The sequence below is a fragment of the Sycon ciliatum genome, chromosome 4 (assembly GCF_964019385.1).
Source record: "Sycon ciliatum chromosome 4, ocSycCili1.1, whole genome shotgun sequence".
In the NCBI taxonomy this organism is placed as follows: domain Eukaryota; kingdom Metazoa; phylum Porifera; class Calcarea; order Leucosolenida; family Sycettidae; genus Sycon; species Sycon ciliatum.
The window spans coordinates 2347279-2368355 of record NC_088646.1 but is presented as its reverse complement, the minus strand read 5'-3'; the positions used below and the strand labels follow the sequence as shown (position 1 = coordinate 2368355).

Genomic DNA, 21077 nt, shown 5'->3' with positions numbered 1-21077 from the left:
GGCTTTCTGTCTAAAGCCTTTCCATACTGGTGCTCGATGTTTTCAGTTTGGGGACACCAAAATTAGTGTACCGCTAAAGACACGTGGTCGACACGTTGTTGGCACGTTGTTGACACTTTGTTGACACTTGACCCAATTACCGGCCTACCAAGTGCCTTTGGCGACCGCTAACAGCAACTGTGGAACAGTGCAGTGCCCTTTTTTGGAGCAACGTACGAGTAGTGCCCGTGGATTATGACCCCGCGACCCCAATCTACGTGGCGGTCCGCAATTCGCTACTTCATTGGAAAGGCTTTCTGTCTAAAGCCTTTCCATACTGGTGCTCGATGTTTTCAGTTTGGGGACACCAAAATTAGTGTACCGCTAAAGACACGTGGTCGACACGTTGTTGGCACGTTGTTGACACATTGTTGACACGTGACCCAATTACCGGCCTACCAAGTGCCTTTGGCGACCGCTAACAGCAACTGTGGAACAGTGCAGTGCCCTTTTTTGGAGCAACGTACGTACGAGTAGTGCCCGTGGATTATGACCCCGCGACCCCAATCTACGTGGCGGTCCGCAATTCGCTACTTCATACTGACTGGCGTCCGGCATCGTCCCGAATTTGGCCGCAATCTGCTCTCGGGACCCCTATAGGGCTCCCTGACATGCTCCATCTCCGCCATCGTCAATGTACTGCGCATCCACCCAGGCCAGGACTGCACTTACTTACGGGAAGGAGTATTTGCAAGATGGAATCTGGGAACTGGAAGACGACGAAGAAGAAGCGTGGGAATCCGGCGGCAATGGCTGGGATGTAAGTCCAACATTGCTGGTGCTAGAGTTGCCACTGCTTGCTTTAATATAAGGGAATCATGTGTGTTGCCTTTTGCCTTTTCCGACGTCCTCCTCCGACTGTACTCCCGATCCCAGGACTGAACTTACGGGAAGGAGTGCTTCCAAGATGGAAGACCAAGAAGAAGAAGCCGCTGAATCCGGCGGCAATGGCTGGGGTGTAAGTCCAACATTTCTGGTGCTAGAGTTGCCACTGCTTGTTTATAAGGGATTCATGTGTGTTGCCCTTTTTTGCCTTCTCCCATGTTCTCCTCCGACTGTACTGGTGAACGCTGTGACATATGTTGCCCTTTCCAGGCAGTAGAAGGGAGGGGCGGGGGGCAGTACATCCTGGCATCCAGGAATGCTAGGTGGAACTAGGCAATCTGACCTTTCCTCTTACTCCAATAATGGTATGGATGGGGAGTTCTTGAACATCCTCAGTCTTGTTAGAGTGAACTGTGCAACTCGGCAATCGGTGATAGCAGAGGACCAATGCCGATGGCGATGCTCCTTCCTTTTTCTCTGTCACAGGCTGCGGTCTCGAGAAGAAGCGTTATTTCTGCATTCCAAGAAGGACGGCACAATGGTGAGTGGAACTTCGTGGGTGTGCAGCCTTGCTAGTTGAATTGTAAATCAACCATTCTTCCTGTCTCTGACTTCTTCAATGTCCTCCTCAGTGTCGGACTGTCCGCGTCGCATTGAACTGGTCCGATGAGGCTGCTATTGCACACACAGTGCAGGGAACTCCCATACGGGAACTCGGAAGTACTGCTACAGTACAGGTAAGGTGGTCATTGCTTATGTGGGTGCGCCGTTGTTGTCAACTTTTAAGCCAGATGTACTCCGACCTACATGGAGTCTGAAAGTAGTCAGCTGGCGAACTACAATTGAGGTTTAGACGTTATATGCCGCGGCTTGGTCAGCTTTTTCAGTTTCACGATGCATTGCACTCAGCACCGCTTCTCGGAATATCTTGTCAGGATAGCTGTGGAACGCATCCTCCCCAGTGGCGGAACGGCAAATGTGCTGTTCATTTTTAGGCTTGCTTTTATGGTACGTACAAATCCCCATTGAAAAGACATAGTGGAGACCAGAAACTGCAAATAGATGTTGGGAACCGCGAAGACCACCCTTCCTCGTCAAGTTCCCTGAGGATGTGGAGGGGGGGGGGGGGGGGAGCGGAGGAGGGACATTCCTGCACTGCTTAAAGTAGGATTCACAGGAGCATTTTCAGAAATTGCTTGTACATGTACATTTGTACCAGTTGTAACCGACAAACGCATTCTCATTGAGCTTTGACTTGAGGCACGTCAGCAAGGCACTGTTGCATCGCTGACGTCTTGTCGCGATTCTGTGAATGGTATTTTGTGCGAGTTTGCATCGCACGCAGAATCGCAGGTCGTGTCGCATTGCGCAGCACACTGCCAAATTGCTTCTGTGAATCCCACGTGAATGGGAATTACAATGGGAATGTAATCCATTGCCAACAGGTGTATTCCCGAGCTGCGCATCATACTGCAAATTGCTCCTGTGCATGCAAATGGATTTCATTTCTCTTCTGTAGTTTGGGAAATTCTCGATTATGATAATTCTGCGTGTGTGTGTACACCAGCCCTGAACATACATGTACATGTAGGTGACCCATTTGTGGTGTCTCATAGCCTACCTCACGACCTTATGCTTTCTTTCTGTATCACTTGTATCTTGCAGGTATATCACCCCGTGACGACCACATCGAAGTCGGAAATTGAAGTGTGAAGATGCTTCAGCAACCCCTTCATATTTTTCCATTGCTTTTATTGTGCTTCTACTGTGCATGTGATGGCAATGTATGCCGGTGACACGGTCAGATTTTGTCCATGCGTGTAACGTACACCTGCATGCTATCGTTGAAAAGGATCTGCCACTTACGATCTTCGGACGAGTATCAGGTCAGCTTGGTTTTGTGTGGGCTGTACCAGATGCTGTTCACTTCTCTATCTGTTGGATATGTGACTTTCTGCAAGTTTCTGGTGTATGGTGGCCACTTCTTTGCTTGTCTTTGTATGACATTACAATAATTCTGTATTCACTGCTTCCATGGTGTGGTCTTCAAACTGCAATCCTTAGGCAAATATCATCACGCTGCAATGTTGTGCTTTGGCCGCCAGCTTACCTACACATTGTAGTTGAATTATTTTTGTTTCACAACTGACTTCCTGAAGTATGGTGGCTACTGCTTTGCATGGCATTATACAATGTTCATGAAGAATTTCCTGTTTGGGTCGTGTGTGTGTGTGTGTGTGTGTGTGTGTGTGTGTGTGTGTGTGTGTGTGTGTGTGTGTGTGTGTGCATGGCTTCGCCAGTTGTGTGGATTAGACAGTTATCTGGCGCTTGTCTTGATCTGTTTCAATCAGAATCAGATCCGCTATCGTTGCTATAAAGAGAAAATCTGTGGGTGCACATCCAGTGCATTTGCAGATTTGCGTGCTTCTCTTGCGACGGGCGTATACATGGTACATTGTGTGTGTGTGTGTGTGTGTGTGTGTGTGTGTGTGTGTGTGTGTGTGTGTGTGTGTGTGTGCGTGCGTGCCCGTGTGTGCCATGTGCATGTGCGTGTTTGTCACAATGTGTCTGTGTGCAGGGAGGGCTGGAATGTATCAGTGTGCTACTGCAGTCGCATGGCCACATACAGTGGATCGCGCGCGTGCTCACCATGTTTATCTTCGGAGCAGGGCCGGTATGGGGGAGGGAACAGAAAAAGAACTGAAATTACCCATATAAAAACCGCTCTGTGAGCGGTTCTGAAAAACCTCTACTGGTGCAGCCCCGTCGTAAAAGTAAGAAATTAGAACTGGCGCATTGTCCTCCCAAATGTGAACTGATCCACCTAAATCGCGATTGACGGGACCCGAACGCACCAGTAGCACGAGGTCGGGAGGGCACAGGATCACAGCCGGCGTCGGCGCTGATCAAGTTACCATACAACACTTACAGTACGTAGACCTACCCCGAAGCCCACCTTTGCAGCCTTTGGCTTTGGCTATGGACCAGCGTCCCCAGCTGCATCCACAGGTAGGAACCTCGTGCTACTGGTGCGTTCGGGTCCCGTCAATCGCGATTTAGGTGGATCAGTTCACATTTGGGAGGACAATGCGCCAGTTCTAATTTCTTACTTTTACGACGGGGCTGCACCAGTAGAGGTTTTTCAGAACCGCTCACAGAGCGGTTTTTATATGGGTAATACTGACTGGCGTCCGGCATCGTCCCGAATTTGGCCGCAATCTGCTCTCGGGACCCCTATAGGGCTCCCTGACCTGCTCCATCTCCGCCATCGTCAATGTACTGGGCATCCACCCAGGCCAGGACTGCACTTACTTACGGGAAGGAGTATTTGCAAGATGGAATCTGGGAACTGGAAGACGACGAAGAAGAAGCGTGGGAATCCGGCGGCAATGGCTGGGATGTAAGTCCAACATTGCTGGTGCTAGAGTTGCCACTGCTTGCTTTAATATAAGGGAATCATGTGTGTTGCCTTTTGCCTTTTCCGACGTCCTCCTCCGACTGTACTCCCGATCCCAGGACTGAACTTACGGGAAGGAGTGCTTCCAAGATGGAAGACCAAGAAGAAGAAGCCGCTGAATCCGGCGGCAATGGCTGGGGTGTAAGTCCAACATTTCTGGTGCTAGAGTTGCCACTGCTTGTTTATAAGGGATTCATGTGTGTTGCCCTTTTTTGCCTTCTCCCATGTTCTCCTCCGACTGTACTGGTGAACGCTGTGACATATGTTGCCCTTTCCATGCAGTAGAAGGGAGGGGCGGGGGGCAGTACATCCTGGCATCCAGGAATGCTAGGTGGAACTAGGCAATCTGACCTTTCCTCTTACTCCAATAATGGTATGGATGGGGAGTTCTTGAACATCCTCAGTCTTGTTAGAGTGAACTGTGCAACTCGGCAATCGGTGATAGCAGAGGACCAATGCCGATAGCGATGCTCCTTCCTTTTTCTCTGTCACAGGCCGCGGTCTCGAGAAGAAGCGTTATTTCTGCATTCCAAGAAGGACGGCACAATGGTGAGTGGAACTTCCAGATGTACTCCGACCTACATGGAGTCTGAAAGTAGTCAGCTGGCGAACTACAATTGAAGTTTAGACGTTATATGCCGCGGCTTGGTCAGCTTTTTCAGTTTCACAATGCATTGCACTCAGCACCGCTTCTCGGAATATCTTGTCAGGATAGCTGTGGAACGCATCCTCCCCAGTGGCGGAACGGCAAATGTGCTGTTCATTTTTAGGCTTGCTTTTATGGTACGTACAAATCCCCATTGAAAAGACATAGTGGAGACCAGAAACTGCAAATAGATGTTGGGAACCGCGAAGACCACCCTTCCTCGTCAAGTTCCCTGAGGATGTGGAGGGGGGGGGGGGGAGCGGAGGAGGGACATTCCTGCACTGCTTAAAGTAGGATTCACAGGAGCATTTTCAGAAATTGCTTGTACATTTGTACCAGTTGTAACCGACAAACGCATTCTCATTGAGCTTTGACTTGAGGCACGTCAGCAAGGCACTGTTGCATCGCTGACGTCTTGTCGTGATTCTGTGAATGGTATTTTGTGCGAGTTTGCATCGCACGCAGAATCGCAGGTCGTGTCGCATTGCGCAGCACACTGCCAAATTGCTTCTGTGAATCCCACGTGAATGGGAATTCCAATGGGAATGTAATCCATTGCCAACAGGTGTATTCCCGAGCTGCGCATCATACTGCAAAATTGCTCCTGTGCATGCGAGTTTGCATCGCACGCAGAATCGCAGGTCGTGTTACATTGCGCAGCACACTGTCAAATTGCTTCTGTGAATCCCACGTGAATGGGAATTCCAATGGGAATGTAATCCATTGCCAACAGGTGTATTCCCGAGCTGCGCATCATACTGCAAAATTGCTCCTGTGCATGCGAGTTTGCATCGCACGCAGAATCCCAGGTCGTGTCGCATTGCGCAGCACACTGCCAAATTGCTTCTGTGAATCCCACGTGAATGGGAATTCCAATGGGAATGTAATTCATTGCCAACAGGTGTATTCCCGAGCTGCGCATCATACTGCAAATTGCTCCTGTGCATGCAAATGGATTTCATTGCTCTTCTGTAGTTTGGGAAATTCTCGATTATGATAATTCTGCGTGTGTGTGTACACCAGCCCTGAACATACATGTAGGTGACCCATTTGTGGTGTCTCATAGCCTACCTCACGACCTTGTGCTTTCTTTCTGTATCACTTGAATCTTGCAGGTATATCACCCCGTGACGACCACATCGAAGTCTGAAATTGAAGTGTGAAGATGCTTCAGCAACCCCTTCATATTTTTCCATTGCTTTTATTGTGCTTCTACTGTGCATGTGATGGCAATGTATGCCGGTGACACGGTCAGATTTTGTCCATGCGTGTACCGTACACCTGCATGCTATCGTTGAAAAGGATCTGCCACTTACGATCTTCGGACGAGTATCAGGTCAGCTTGGTTTTGTGTGGGCTGTACCAGATGCTGTTCACTTCTCTATCTGTTGGATATGTGACTTTCTGCAAGTTTCTGGTGTATGGTGGCCACTTCTTTGCTTGTCTTTGTATGACATTACAATAATTCTGTATTCACTGCTTCCATGGTGTGGTCTGCAAACTGCAATCCTTAGGCAAATATCATCACGCTGCAATGTTGTGCTTTGGCCGCCAGCTTACCTACACATTGTAGTTGAATTATTTTTGTTTCACAACTGACTTCCTGAAGTATGGTGGCTACTGCTTTGCATGGCATTATACAATGTTCATCAAGAATTTCCTGTTTGGGTCGTGTGTGTGTGTGTGTGTGTGTGTGTGCATGGCTTCGCCAGTTGTGTGGATTAGACAGTTATCTGGCGCTTGTCTTGATCTGTTTCAATCAGAATCAGATCCGCTATCGTTGCTATAAAGAAAATCTGTGGGTGCACATCCAGTGCATTTGCAGATTTGCGTGCTTCTCTTGCGACGGGCGTATACATGGTACATTGTGTGTGTGTGTGTGTGTGTGTGTGTGTGTGTGTGTGTGTGTGTGTGTGTGTGTGTGTGTGTGTGTGTGTGTGTGACAACAGAAGGGTGCCAGGCAATGTATGAAGTGCATGCGGTGGTTGAGGAGCGCTGGAGGACTGGCTGTGCATCGCTGTCCTGTGTCCACGGATGTCCCCACTGTATCTATTCGCCATCATGTCAGTGAATCTGACTCTTTTCGATGTGATGTTTGTCGCCGCTCTTTCCGCTCTCGTTCTGGTTTGAGCCGTCATCACTGTGACCGTGCGAAACGGATGTCACGTGCAGCCAGGAACAACTGCCATCATGAATGCGAGCATTGCGAAAGATGGTTCTCAAGGCCACAGGACTTGCAACGCCATGCCAAATATTGTTGACTTTGCGATTTCTCTCTCTTCTCTTCTCTCTTCTTGTCGTTGTCTCCCGCTTCAGTGTGTGTGTGTGTGTGTGTGTGTGTGTGTGTGTGTGTGTGTGTGTGTGTGTGTGTGTGCGTGCGTGCCCGTGTGTGCCATGTGCATGTGCGTGTTTGTCACAATGTGTCTGTGTGCAGGGAGGGCTGGAATGTATCAGTGTGCTACTGCAGTCGCATGGCTACATACAGTGGATCGCGCGCGTGCTCACCATGTTCATCTTCGGAGCAGGGCCGGTATGGGGGAGGGAACAGAAAAAGAACTGAAATTACCCATATAAAAACCGCTCTGTGAGCGGTTCTGAAAAACCTCTACTGGTGCAGCCCCGTCGTAAAAGTAAGAAATTAGAACTGGCGCATTGTCCTCCCAAATGTGAACTGATCCACCTAAATCGCGATTGACGGGACCCGAACGCACCAGTAGCACGAGGTCGGGAGGGCACAGGATCACAGCCGGCGTCGGCGCTGATCAAGTTACCATACAACACTTACAGTACGTAGACCTACCCCGAAGCCCACCTTTGCCGCTTTGGCTTTGGCTATGGACCAGCGTCCCCAGCTGCATCCACAGGTAGGAACCTCGTGCTACTGGTGCGTTCGGGTCCCGTCAATCGCGATTTAGGTGGATCAGTTCACATTTGGGAGGACAATGCGCCAGTTCTAATTTCTTACTTTTACGACGGGGCTGCACCAGTAGAGGTTTTTCAGAACCGCTCACAGAGCGGTTTTTATATGGGTAATTCATTTGCATTCCCCTTTCCAAAAGTACATTGCTATGCTAGTTTTTGGTCTACTGCTACTAGATTCTCGTCTCTTTCTCTGTTTTGTGGGTCTTCTTTAGAGAAATATCCTGCCTGTACTCTGTTTCGCGTACTCGTTGTAGTGTTCTCAGTTCCTGTGAGATTTTAAAGTTCCTGAGAAGTAACTTAGTTTCAGGCCGGATACGTCTGTGCGATATCGTGTTTTGCCCTTTCCACGCATCTGATGTGAAGGTTGTCGGTGAGAGTGTAACAGATTAGTTTGGAGCTGTGTGTAAGATGGCGTCCGTAAGCAAAGGTCGTGGACGAGGCAGAATTGTCAAGGAAGTCAGGTACGCTGTCAGGAAGTTGGGAAGTTTGTTTTGACACTGACTTCGAGTCTTGTCCGAAAATTGCAATTACCGTACATGTAATTATTTTTCACGATTTCCATAGCAGTAGCTTACGAAATTTTGTTTGTTCGTAGTTTTTTTTTACTGGCCGTGCCGGCCTGACTCTGCCCGGTTGTGCAGTGTATAACCAAGAGTACTCAACCATGTACTCTTGGTGTAATAATAGGGAGGTTCCGGAGTACGATTTTTCGTGCCAAAATCCGTGGAGGCTCTACGGATTTTTTTTACGTCGTTTTCGAGCAGTGAAAAGTTCCGGGGTACGGAACTTATGTGTTTGCCGTCATTGCCTAGGTTACGATCGCAAACACGTCACATTCCCGCGCTATGCCTTTTTATTTTGAAAATTTGTACCGAAATCAAAACTTCCCGCGAAGAATCGATGTTTCTCGTACCAAATTTGTACGCGAAAAATCTTTCTGCACCCGATGACGCAAAATCTCCATACGAAGCATAGTTCGTATGAAAGCCAGTCCACACGGATTCTCGTGCCGAAAAATCGTATGGAGCACGCCTGGAAAAAATCCGTAGCGCCCATACGGATTTTGGCACGGAAAATCGTACCCCGGAACCTCTCTATTATACACTCATACGTCGTTTATCCGGGCGGTCCGGGGACCGGGCACTGCCCGTAACTTTGAAATGTCCGTAACTCCGAATCACATTTGTCATACATTTTGATGGGGGGAAACGCCATAGATATGGTGTACGACGTCGCTATTTCCACAAAAAGTGCCAAAAGAATAGTATTAATCTCCACTGAAACTGGCCCAAATGGTGCCCGGTAGATCGCACGGGGTCCGGCTAACCGGGCCCTGTATGAGTGTAGTTGGTACTTTATAAGTGTAATCGCTTCATTGACTCCTGCTTGTTAAAAAGCCCTGCACTGCTCCTGAACGACCTTTGTTTTCATGTCACAGGCAACCGGCAGCCGAGACTCTGGAGCTGCTGAACTCTGAAGTACGGAAGCTTTCCGCAGGTAAATCCTCATGAGACGCCGGTGTGCTTTGCCTTTCTCGCACCTGGTTGTTGGCATTTTGTGTTGGAATGGTGTGATTGGTGGATGATGCTGCCCGAAATAAATACCCCTGCATCCTTTTGACTCTTACTGTTGATGAGTGTTGAAGTCAAGTAAATTATCATAATAATAAACATACTGCCCGTAGTGAATAACGTTATACTTCCCGTGAAATCTCAGTGCTTGCGATGAGCCACTGGCATTTCCCCGGCAAGAACCAGCTCGAAAGGATACGCACTGTCATATTCGGACGCGCTGCGAAAGGGAGAGTGGTTCCTGGAAAAGTTTTAAGGTTACAGTTTCAGCCATTGCCACACAGTCTGTGGTCACTTTTCACATCGATTTCATTGTATAATTCGCTCATTTTTGGTAGAGAAATCATGCTGATTCTGAATCTGCGATAAAATTTGGGGTCCCCATATCTGTTCCTTGTGATACAGTAAAACCTGTGTTTGCCGGACCCTGTACCAAGCGGAATCATGTATTGACCGGACAAATTCCGTGCGCCAAAGTGCTGTGGATTGAATGTGAATCCCTGGATCAAGCGGAATCCTGTCATATCAGGACAGTTTCCGCTGCAGCAAGGGCATCTGGTTAGGGCAGGCTTTCCTGTATTTTGGTTCAAACATTAGAGTTTCAGACGAAATAGCAACATTTGCGACCTTCGGACCACTGTAACAGTAGTTATACGGTGGGGAAACCCCTTTTTTTATTTCACAGAATGACTTCTCAAGGCGATATGTACACGTCCACAGATGTTGAGGAGAATGTTACATTGATGAAATTTTGGCCCCAACAGTCCCCCAACAAAGTGAATAAACTATAACGTGCACATGCCTACTCACGGCTGGATTCTTTTATATCTCCATGGCTATGTGTGCTGTTCATGAAGCGTCTCAGAGGTGCTCCATTGGGAACAGACAGCTGTTTGGGACATGCAGAGCTCCATGTTCTCCACTAATGGCCCGGTCACACGAGCACAGCGGTTTCCCTTCGGCGGCAAGGCTCTGCGGCAGCAAGGCTTGTGTCCCTTCAGCAGAGCCAGTCGTGTATGGTCACTGGTACAGACAAATAAAGCTCCTACTTTGGCAGAACTGTGACCGTAAAGTGGATTGTGGTGCGTATGGCACGGTAAATCCACGTGGACGATGAAGATTGTCCACGCTTTTATGGCCTACACATCACACGCATACACATTTGTCGTAGCAAGTCCATATACGGCAGAATGTGGTGTTTTCCGTCGAAGCGTAACCGCAAAAGCGAGAGCACCCCCCCCCCCCAAAAAGCTCTGAGGCAGCGAATTTGAGCTTCCTCAGAAGTGGTAGTTCTACTTTCCGTAGTTGCCATGGTACTTAACGCGTCTGCGGCATCGCTTCAACGGAACTGCCACTCCTGAGTGCATGTGTGACATCACCTATTCTCAGGGTGAAACAATAAGCTAAAGACGAACAAGTAAGATATGAAAAATACTAGATATGATATCGTGAGGTGCTGTGCTGTACAACGTGAGAAGATGAGCTATATTAAAACAACATGTGTCAGCTTAATGAAAGTTGTGTATGCGTGGAGAGTAGGAGCGATGGTGGAATGGAGGGAGAGAAGTGGGGAGCTGTGCCTGTGTGTGAATATGTTAGTGCGAAATAGAAGTAAATGCTGTGGAACTGGAGCCAGGCGTGTGAAGCCAAGTGTGAAGACAGATGATATCTGATATGTACAGTACGGCACAACCAGGAAGTTCACATGGACATCAAACACAACTCCCTTTCTCCCCGTACCTTAACTCATCTTATCACTGTTCTGCTGCACCTCACAGCACATCTACTCCATTTTTTTCTTCCGTCTTCAGCTTTCTTGTTACCCTGATAATTTGGTGAATCAGTATAGAGAGATTTTGCAGCAGAGAGACCATAATTAATTTTGTTAGTGAGTGTTCAGACTAACTAAAGTGTGTGTAGGTGGCTGCAATGGAGTTTGCGAACCCTTAGAAAAATGCTCAAATTCAATTATTTAAATAAATATCCAGGTCAAGGAGAAAACTCTCGGCTGTCAGTAGAAACTGCCTGCAACGTGTTGCAATCAACGGTCCCGCAGATATATCGCTTGAAAGTTGAGCCGCAATCACGGCAACTTCACATTAATCATTATGACTCGAGTGATGACAATTTCGAGATGTCTCGTCATACTGAGTTCATCGAATTTGTGCAGGTTTCACCTGTGTTTTCAAGAGTTTGCAGTGGGAACATTAAAACTCAGCGAACGAGGAAAATTAAAGGATTTGGAGCAGGACTCAAGTTCATCCATTTGGAGCATTGTTGTACAGCCGCTGCTCTCCAGAGCTTGAGATTTGGCGTGCTGGCCATCATGGTCAACCTCAGTTTTCTCCTCTCGTGGAGACCTTTCCATAAAGCCCAAGATTGTGAAGGTTGAGTGACTAGAACTGGAGTTATGATTAAAAAAACATTAAGAAATGCTCTGATATTCTAGAGTGTTGGTCTGTCAGTCTCAGCAGGGCTAATGGAGCGACGTGTGTGCAGTTGTACTGGTGCACTGTGGACATGGTGCCTCAAGTGTTTATTGCTAGGGTATGTAGTGTATGTTGTTGTATCTTGTGGCCACCGTGTCACACGCACCAATATCCTGCATTCTGGCTCTGCTTCCGGTGTACAGGACAGCGCAGTTCTTCCGGACGTCCTGGTTCCGCACAGAGCATCAGTCGGCTGGCATCCACCCCGCGTGGTCAGGGCAGGGGCCGCAGCAGTTTGGAGACGAGTCCCCTGCCAGTGGCGGCATCTCGATCTGTGGAGTGTGATCGCCCCATCGGCAAGTGTGTCATCATCAGCTCAGTGAAGTCATCGGTGGTGCAGGAGACACCACAGAAACGCACTCTACCTTTGGTCAGCAACACAAGGCCTAGCCCTAGCAACAGCAACACTGGAACTCTACCTTTGGTCAGCAATATGCCTAGCCCCAGCAACAGCAACGCTGGAACGTCACCGTCATCACCAGCGCCCAACACTCTTGACTGCGTGCCTGCTCTGAGTAATGCAGACACACAGACTAGTGCTCCTCCGGCGGCGGAAGTAATTCACCCGGCCACCGACAGGCCCTCTCCCACGTTGTCGGCGACGTCGGAGGTGTTTGTTCCTTCCTTCATGCGTACTGCTAGTGAGCCAAACCGCTCTTCCCAGCCGGCTGCTTATACTCCTCCTTCTACTCTAAATATCAATGATAGTAGTTCTGGCGTTACCAACAAGAATGTCATAACTGGTGATAGTGATGGCGGCATTGCAAGAAATGACGCTGCCGAGCAAGGCTATCTTGTCGGCAATGTTAGCAACAACAATGGCAGCAGCAGTGACATCATTGGAGGTGACTGCAATAGCGATGGTAATAGCAATGGCTACAGCCATGGCTACGGCCATGATCACAGCGATGGCTACAGCCATGGTCACAGCCATGACCACAGCCATGGCCACCGCAGCCGCTCCAGCAGCACCAGCAGCACCAGCAGTACGGGTAGCAATTCTAGTGCGACAGCAGCGAACACCACCAGTGGTAGCAGCAGCACCAAGACTGCACTGACACCGGGTGCTGTTCACGCAGAGCTCTTCATCCCGCAGAAACACGTTGCCGGCACGTCTGCAACTAAACGGAAGGTACATTCATTGTCTATAGTTGAGTGTGTGCGTGTGTGTGTGTTTGCGTGCGTTTGTTTTGTGTGCAGGTGTGTGTATGGGGGGGGGGGGGGTGCTGAGCTTTGTCAGGTATTGAATGGTGCTTCTGGGCGATTTCGCTGCCGGTTCAGTAGCGTGAGCTCCAACGTTGGGAGCAGGGATCTTCAGCTAACGAGAGTAAATTGTCGCTAGTAATCATGTTGACGAAATGAAAACGCTCGATATGTGCATCGCCATATCGCTGCCAGTTGCTGGTAAACCGTGATTCAGGGTGTGGTGCAAAGTGTGTACCTATTATGTTAACCTTAACCATACACGTGTTTGTTTGTGTGTATGTGTGGGCGTGTGTGGGTGTACGTGCATGCCTGTCTGTGCTCTGTTATGTTCCTTGTTTTGTTTCCCAATATCAACAAGATACCCATGCCAGCTGCGTGGGTGGACATAGACGAATCAAGCAAGGTGGCGCTCAAGCACCTGCACGAGGTATGCTTTCGCCGGCTATTGTACCAAGAGTGCATACGTCAGTGTGTGTGCAACCTCACTGCTGGCTTGGTGCATGCCTGAATGTTTGTTGACTTCTTTAGAACGTGTGATGCCGCATGCGCTGGGTAACGGAGTACGCAGTCATCATTGCCAGTTTGTGTTTTTTGTCGTTGTCAAAGACAAGAAGATGTTAACTTTTTCTCCCACTGCCGTAGCTTATCATCGTGAGTTTAGCAAACGTGAAACCCGGCCAAGTCCACGTGAGCACCCACTAGTAGTGCATGCCTCGTACGGTATAAGCCATGATCTTCAGATAAGTTGCTGTCAAGTTTCAACAAAGAATTTCGCCGTAGGTCAAACCCAGGCGGAACCGCATAGTCTGGTTCGTGCAGTTTGCTAGTGCCAAAACGCAGACAGGTCAACTCTGGGTCGAACTGCTTTGCTTTGACTTGTAGGCATGTATTCTGGTTTGTACCGGTACCTAGAGTCACTACGTGGAGTCCCTGGACAATAGCGCATGCGTGCCATTGCTCTGATCTTGTTTGCAAACAGAAGAAATCATTCTGATTCGTCCCAATCTGTACTCTCTTGTACCATCATCCTTCAATGCAACGGACCCCACGATAGGCGGTCAGCCTTTGGGTCATCCTAATAAAGTTATTATTATTTAACAGATTCCTTCTTCCAAGGAAAATGGGTGCAGGAGATTATGTCTGTTGACGTATGCATGAGCAAAGCAAAATGTCACTTTTCCCTTAGCTATAGTGGTAATTGTTTTTTAACCCTTTACCATCCGACCAAATTTCCCCAGAAGTCCCAAATGCAATAATTCTAACCTCATTCTGAGAATATCTTCGGTTCTAATCAACCAATTTTCACAATCTTGGGCATTCTGGAAAGCTCTCCACGAGCTGCGTATATTGAGCTCAAACAGGACACTACCGAGGTCACATATCCAGCGCCAGGGAGCTTCAAATACACCCCATCGCTGGATATACGAGGAAATTCTCTCCTCGCCAGCCATTTCTCGCTCCTTCATCGTAAACATTCCAATTTTTTGCTTGAGTTTCTTTTCATGCTGCCCACGCGCACAAAACATGCTAAAGTGACTCAGCATGTCAGGAGAGGGGAAAATCCTCGCTCAAGGTCAGTCACTCGGAAAGAAATTCGACTTTTGCTGTAGCTGAAATGTCGAGCGAAATATCTTTGGAATGCGGCATCGTAGCTCTTTACCGATTGATGCAATGGAAAGCTGGGCTCTTCGGCGTCTTCCTAGATACTTAGTTCTTTACATTCCGACAAGAATCGATCGAGTTACGAATGTTTTAGTGTATGCATGTCCATCGATCTCTAGAGATCGATTCAAGTACGCACGGATGGTAAAGGGTTAATACTAGTTTTAGCAAACGGCGAGGAGACAATATTTTGATAACGGCAATCAATAAGACAAGCTGAATCGACATTTGTATATACTTTATTCATGCAATGTAAAACGGTGGAGACAATGTGCAATAAAGCGATCAAAATAGGAAGAAATAAATAGTGTAGAGAAAAATTAGGATTCAAACAAGTCTTACATTGCATGACTAAAGTATGCACAAATGTTGATTCAGCTTGTCTTGTTGATTGCGGTTATCAAATACTAGTTTTGGTTTGTGTTTGTGTTTATTTTTATTTTAGGTGGTTACCTTGGCTATTAACAATCCGTCCAATTGGATATTTAAGTTGACTTCTCTGCGTGACACAATGTCATCGTGGATAGCCAACAAAGAAGCGGTGATGGCCGCTGTTCAGTTTGTCATCGATCAGGTATGTACAATATGCTGATGGTATGGCGTGCCAGGGCCTCTGAAGAGTATGTGCTGGATTGTGTGTCTACACGTGGAGATTTAACACGTGTTGCTGCTGCTCTCTCTCTCTCTCTCTCTCTCTCTCTCTCTCTCTCTCTCTCTCTCTCTCTCTCTCTCTCTCTCTCGCTGTCTCGCTGTCTCTCTCTCGCTGTGTTGTGTTGTATGGTGTTGGTGTGCAGGCAAAGGAACACGACACGTTTGCTCTGAATGGTGCGCGCTTGTTGGAGGGTATAGCACCGATCTATTTCCGAGATGCCGGTGTAACACTGTCAAGTGTACTGCCTGTTAGGTAAGTTTTGACGGCACATACTAGTACACTGTTTTTACGTTGTAGGCACCGTGCAGGCATCTCAGTCACTAGTTCTCCTATGCTGGTTTCCTGACCCAGCTTCCTCTTGTCCGTTGACATTACATTTGTGTACGTGTGTGTGTGCACAGTGTCTTCAAGGTGATGGAGAACTACAACGAGCTGGTTGCGGATTACTCCACGCGTCGTATGTCACGTAACCTGGCTGCGTTTCTCGGTCACGCCTGCACCCTACTGAAGGTTAGTGCGTGCGCTTTGCTGTGCCTTCAAACTGCCTGAACTAAACTACTGGCCATCTGAGTAAGAGTGAGTTCCAGGCCTTCTTCTGATAGTATTGTGAAATAAAATGGCCATTCACTATCATTGTGCACTGCACTGATCCTGTCACACGGTCTGGGAACTCATCAGAAAGAGCAGTTGCTGAATGCCTGTTGTATGTACAAGATAGACGGCGCAGTGCAATGTGTTGTTGGTTACTGGAGACTTTTCCGTTCTCGTCTAATTACCAGTGTGTGTGTGGGGGGGGGGGGTATGGCAGTACATGTATTGCGTTTTGCAAGTGTGCTCTTGAACCCCGGGTATGATCTAGGCTATGCTGTGTAGTGAATGCTTGTAACGACGTGCCCTGGCTCCAAATAGTAATTCCTATGCGGTATTGCCTATGACAAGCATGGGACTCTGGCTTCTACAGCCTATGAGCTTGTACTTGCACCTGCATTGCCTTGCAGGAACATTGCATATCGCCTAGCTTAACGGGGTCAATTCTCTCTGCTCTGGAAGTACTTATGGCGAGTGGACATGAGGACTGTTGTGTAGCTGCATGCAACCTATTGAAGGTAGGACCTATGGCATCTATGGCTTGTGTGTGTGCACTCTGTGTGTATGTGTGTGTGTGTGCGCGCGCGCTCTGTGTGTGTGTGCGCGCGCGCTCTGTGTGTGTGTACTGTATTCTCGGTAATACTGGCCGAGGCGCTTAGTAGTGTTTCGAGCCCGAATATTTCACCCAATTTGAAAAGAAATCCACACAAAATCCCAGAACTGATGTGTGGCGCTTGTTTCAGACAGGCGGTAATAAAAGACCGACCTCCATTTCAGAAAATACCGTATGTGCTTGTGCTCCTATTTAGCTGCTCACATTAGTATCAAATGTCTGTAGCCACCAACCATCACCAGACATGGCCAAATTTCCGATTTCGCTCAAAGTTGGCTCCTTTTTATCCCTGGGTGAACCTCATCCAGCCACTATGACAGTTTGGTCCGTTCCTCGGATATTGGGCAGAGTCAAAAAATCGACTAAAGTGCGTCCTGAAACAAGATACAAGAAAAAGGAGTGACTGTTGCTCACGACAACAGCGCAGCCAAACCAACTATGTTTGCCCATCGATCAAAGTCACCTTGTAATGTTTAGCCATCCAACAACTGTCGACTGGCGATCTGGTGAGTCCCTCGAATGAATCGATCAATTCAGCCTGTCCAATGGCGGCCATTACGAATGCCATCTTCTAGCCGAATCCAACCTCGTGGCAGGAAAGCACACATGGAGCGCCTCCATATGCCTTTTCACTAAGCCACCAGTACTGAGACATCATGAGTAGGCCACGTGACCAGTTTCTGGCAGTGAGCATGTGCAATGTGTGTATGTGTGCGTGTGTGTGCGTGTGTGTAGGTTTGGGGAAGATGTATTCACTTCTTCTCTGGACTGCGCTACACCATGAGCTGTCCATTGCAGTATCCAGCGTTCTCTTCCCCGGTTTCTCTTGTTTTGTGTTGCTGTATGTGCCTACTATCGCACAGAGGTCAGGCGAGGTATTGTTCGCGGATCCCGATCGAACCAAGTACAAGGCTGTGATGGTGCAGCTGGCAGCTCTGCAGGCCAAACACAATTGGTCACCGTAAGTCCTGGTCTTGCAGGTGTGGGCAAATGTGGGCGCGCGTCGCGCATGCCGAAACATGGCGTGGTGTTATAGATTTGCACATTGTTTCATTCTGCGTGCGTGTGTACATTCATGTGTGTTACGCAGCGCAACACGCGATTTGATTGTGAAAACCGGTGCGGCGGAGTGGGAGCTGAAAAGGCAGCTACCTAGCCTGGCAGAAGTTATGAGGCCCGCTGGCTGCAGTCCGATGCCGTTCAACCCTTTCCTACCACCTGTGCTCACCTCGCCCGTTCCTCAGTCTCCACTCATGACGCAGTTCTTCCAGCCAGCTAACCACCCCGCCTACGTGCCCGTTCGCCAGCCACTCTTTGTACCACCGGTACAGAGAGTCCCCGCACATCCCATGTCGGTGAGTACAAGCCAGTCTAACGACTTGCACGCCTGCTGTCTTGAATTTTTTTTAATGGTCTGTGTACCACGATAGCTTCCAGTCACCTAAAGAACTTCACTGAGAGTCCTCAACTACAGACAGATTGACAGACAGACAGACAGGTCAACCCGGTGAGTATCAGACACGTACACTGTCCTGTGCTAGACTCCTGACTGGTTGTGCAGGGACAGGGGTTTATACTTCGCTTTGGTTTTGTCGTGTGTTTGGCATGTATTGACACCGGTGTGTGTGTGTGTGCATGCATGCGTGTGTATGTGTGTGTGTGTGTGTCTCTGTTGTGCTGTCTGTACAGTCCTACGCGCCTGCACAATCTTCAGCTGTGGGTGAGTGTATGTGTACACTGTGTATATACATGTAGCTTTAAGTACCGCCGGAGCGCGCCACCTTGATTTTTACAGTAACGGAAAAGAAAATCGTGTGGCAGAGTGCAACGAAGTTTGTACGGTGTGAGAACCTTAGTGTACTAAGGTCCCACTTTAATGGCGGATTTTTGTGTGGAGCTCATGTCTGCTCGAAGGTACGGATTGATTGCACAACGTGCAATATGTGTACACCGTTCGTGTCGTATGACCTACAGACAGGAGACCACCTCCACAATACGACCACAAAAGGACGAGATGGTGGGGCGCTCTGGCGGTACTTTGCGGTGCTAGTATACACTGCGCAGTGATGTTTTAAGGCTGTTGAGTCTTGTTGGTCCACTGGAGTGTGGTATTCAAGACAGGGACTGGGTATTTGTAGGTTTCTACGTGTATCGTTATAAGCAAGAGTCACTCTCTTGTCGAAGACGCATTGCCTTCTGGTGCGTCATTGCCTCTCCTTTTCTCCCTCGTTTCCTCAATGTCTTGCAGCGTCACAACCTGCCAAGCCTGCGCCAAAAATGTGAGTAGTTTGAGGTGCTCGCGTGAGTTATTATAAGTTCATAAAACAGTGCTACTGGTGAACAATTTAGCAGGGCAAGAATGCGACCATAGCCCCATCACACACATGGTCTTGCCATCCTATTTAATCTATTGTCCCATAATGTTGTGAAACACTCTACTACTACTAGTGATCTCTTCTTGGTGTTGCTGGACTGACGTCCTTCAGCAGAGTTGACTTCGTTTAATTCAAACCTCTAGTTTTCAGGCTTGGGTTTTGAATTATCCATCCAAAATTCAACCCCATGAACACTGGTGTCGAAAGAGTCCTCCGTTACCTCTAGTGCATGGGCGTGTGTACATTGGGATCTGGTGTGGCACGCTGCCCGTAGTGTGTGTAGTGCGTAGCCGCAAACTGGGTGGATGTGTGTGGTGTGTGCTATGTGCGATGTGATGACTGTTCTCATGAGCTGCCATGTACACACTCTCTGTTCGTCCCAATACAGGTCCAGCCTGGATGATGAATCCTTTCAAGATTTCTTATCATGGCATCGCTCGCATGCTTCCACATCGGCCACCACAAACGTGGATTCCGCCGAGACTAAGCAGAAATTTAAAGAGTTCCTCGAGTGGCAGAAATCCAGAACGGAGTAGTCAGCCTGCAAGTCTTCCTGTGGCTGAATGACCCTGTCTTCTCAGAGTCTGTAACTGACTAACACTCTCTTCTCAGTTGTGTGCATGTGCTGTTCAAGGGAAGCTGTAAACATGCCGGAGCAGAAGAGTCTCTTCACCTTTTCGAGAAGCAATCATCTTTCTGGTCTGCTCTGTTAGAGCAATTTATCACCCAATGCCACCGTACAATCTGTGGATACATCACTAGAATCGGTAGTTGTCCATCTGCTGGTCTGCTGTTACTCCCGCTGATCTGCTATTACTCCCGCTGGTCTGCTGTTACTCCTGCTGGTCTGCTGTTACTCCTGCTGGTCTGGCGTTGCTGCTGCTGACTCCACTGCTACTGATGCATGTTGGTTGGGGGACGGGACCGCTCAGCTGTGTCTTTACTGCTGTTGCATCAAGGCCTGCGTCACACAATACACAGTGGATGGGTGTTTCTATTGTGGATTTGTACTGCGTGAAGGGACGCAGGCGCCTTCCATGCACGACTGTTGTTCTCGGCTCCCAGTGCGCCCTCCTTACTTATCTCCGTCTGGCTGATGGCAGGTCTCTGCAGGTCGAGTTGCGCACGGCATGTCTGCTCTGTGAGTACGGTCTGCTGCTATGCCCTGCAGTGTTCATGGAGTCAAGTGAGGGTCATGTAACGAGGGTCATATCCTCCACAAGTGTGCTGTGTCCCACCTGCTGTGTGCTGTGTTCCATTTGGTGTGTGCTGTGTCCATGCTGGGCGTGTGTCGTCGCCAGTGAACTTCTTTCGGATGTCGCGTCTGATTATACTTTGTAATGGCGATTAACTGATCATTGTGTTGGTGATCCGATTGTAGCTTGTCTGCAAGTTTCTTTTTACATGTACTATGTTTACCTTTTGCTGTGATGGAACATTGAACTAGGCTTTTTATTGTGTGTATCTTGCCTGTAAACGAGGCATGTTCGTCAACAATGCGGGATTGTTGTTGTTTCGAATCTTTCTTCTCACTGGAACTAGTTACTTGGCCCGCTCATCAACGAATGCTGTTTTGCACAGAGTGCTTGTGTGTTTTCGTACGTTTTTTACACTTACCCTAACCATCATTTTTTGGGGGGCACCGGTGTCCTTTTCTTCTTCTTTTTTCTTAGATGCTGAAATGGTCATGCCCTTGTAATTGTCTGTGTTTCTTTGATACCTGCTGTCAGTGACTCCAGATCGTTCACTCCCCGTTTTATTACCACTTTTCATCCCCTGCTTTTAACCATTCTCATCTCCTCGCCGCTTTACGTCTTGTGTCATTTTTCACACGTCACAACCGGGTCTTGCCGATGCACAGCAAGTAGGAATAATAAGTAGATGTACTGCTGCGATTGCAGAGTACAAGCAAAGTTCTGCCGTGATTCACTGTGGGGACGTTACTGGTGCTGGGAAGGAAAGGAAAGGATCGTGATTGGAACCAGGTTCATAGACCTAGCATTGTCCTGTAATACTGTGATACTGCATGTGT

At 48.3% G+C, this 21077-nt stretch overlaps 2 protein-coding genes and 1 long non-coding RNA gene across 4 annotated transcripts; all 3 read left to right on the top strand.

Annotated features, from left to right (window-relative positions):
* The first annotated feature begins 314 nt into the window (after positions 1–314).
* On the top strand, positions 315–3255 carry LOC135813590 (uncharacterized). Of its 2 annotated transcripts, none has more exons than XR_010553025.1 (4): positions 315–997; positions 1351–1405; positions 1497–1601; positions 2530–3255. XR_010553025.1 is itself a non-coding variant. In XM_065326679.1 (4 exons), exons 1-4 carry the CDS (start codon positions 651–653, stop codon positions 2568–2570), a joined length of 327 nt encoding a protein of 108 aa, XP_065182751.1. In that variant the 5' UTR covers positions 316–650; the 3' UTR covers positions 2571–3255. The 2 variants fall into 2 exon arrangements, 1 of the variants encoding a protein (XP_065182751.1); XM_065326679.1 differs by lacking the exon at positions 1497–1601 and having other exon boundaries at positions 316–799; positions 916–997.
* Positions 3256–4820: 1565 nt separating this feature from the next.
* On the top strand, positions 4821–6623 carry LOC135813589 (uncharacterized). The gene is made up of 2 exons (XR_010553024.1): positions 4821–4870; positions 6083–6623. It is a non-coding gene; the product is annotated as an uncharacterized LOC135813589 (long non-coding RNA).
* Positions 6624–8005: 1382 nt separating this feature from the next.
* On the top strand, positions 8006–20856 carry LOC135813882 (uncharacterized). Its single transcript, XM_065326903.1, has 13 exons — positions 8006–8350; positions 9328–9386; positions 12093–13081; positions 13514–13582; positions 15263–15391; positions 15612–15721; positions 15871–15979; positions 16468–16575; positions 17534–17631; positions 17761–18025; positions 18360–18390; positions 18919–18949; positions 19434–20856. The coding sequence occupies exons 1-13, from the start codon at positions 8298–8300 to the stop codon at positions 19579–19581; spliced, it is 2199 nt and encodes a 732-aa protein (XP_065182975.1). The 5' UTR covers positions 8006–8297; the 3' UTR covers positions 19582–20856.
* The last annotated feature ends 221 nt before the right edge of the window (positions 20857–21077 follow it).

Bases quoted from the DNA above. Each gene is read 5' to 3' on its own strand.
- LOC135813590 (XM_065326679.1), top strand. From the start codon at position 651: ATGCTCCATCTCCGCCATCGTCAATGTACTGCGCATCCACCCAGGCCA. The intron at 800-915 runs GTAAGTCCAACA...TCCCGATCCCAG, and splicing joins CCGGCGGCAATGGCTGGGAT to GACTGAACTTACGGGAAGGA. The intron at 998-1,350 runs GTAAGTCCAACA...TCTCTGTCACAG, and splicing joins CCGGCGGCAATGGCTGGGGT to GCTGCGGTCTCGAGAAGAAG.
- LOC135813882 (XM_065326903.1), top strand. From the start codon at position 8,298: ATGGCGTCCGTAAGCAAAGGTCGTGGACGAGGCAGAATTGTCAAGGAA. The intron at 8,351-9,327 runs GTACGCTGTCAG...TTCATGTCACAG, and splicing joins AGAATTGTCAAGGAAGTCAG to GCAACCGGCAGCCGAGACTC. The intron at 13,082-13,513 runs GTACATTCATTG...AATATCAACAAG, and splicing joins CGTCTGCAACTAAACGGAAG to ATACCCATGCCAGCTGCGTG.